General features: G+C 75.2%; 1 protein-coding gene across 1 annotated transcript in view; it reads left to right on the top strand.

Moving 5' to 3' along the window:
- Positions 1-306, top strand: part of PALM3 (paralemmin 3) — a 14,643-nt gene that overhangs the window by 6,270 nt on the left and 8,067 nt on the right. Inside the window, exon 3 of the mRNA XM_029913704.1 lies at positions 124-204. Within this exon, the coding sequence (XP_029769564.1) occupies positions 124-204 (81 nt within the window). The remainder of the gene's footprint in view (positions 1-123; positions 205-306) is intronic.

Below are 306 nucleotides of genomic sequence, written 5' to 3'. Positions count from 1 at the left end.
GGCGCCGCAGCCCGGGCCGCCCGCGGGAGCGCACGTGGGCTCCCCCCGCCCAGGGCCCTTTGTCCGCGGCTCGCCCCGCAGGGCGGCGGCTCCAGCCTCACTCCCGCTGCTCCCCGGCTGCAGGGGCGGCGCAAGGTGCAGGAGCGGATCCTCCGGACGCGCCGGGAGCTGGAGGAGGAGAAACTCCGAGCCCAGCAGCTCAAGGTACCGGGATCGGGGGCAGCGGGGGCGGTGGGTGAGGTCTGTGGGGGGTGTTAGGGGAACTGGGGTGTGTGGTCTCCTGGGGGGGGGTGTTAGGGGAACTGG

Source organism: Terrapene carolina, unplaced genomic scaffold (genome assembly GCF_002925995.2).
Source record: "Terrapene carolina triunguis isolate 2854851 unplaced genomic scaffold, T_m_triunguis-2.0 Scaffold833, whole genome shotgun sequence".
In the NCBI taxonomy this organism is placed as follows: Eukaryota; Metazoa; Chordata; order Testudines; family Emydidae; genus Terrapene; species Terrapene triunguis.
Note: the sequence above shows the minus strand (reverse complement) of the source record. Positions and strands in the feature narration are given on the sequence as shown.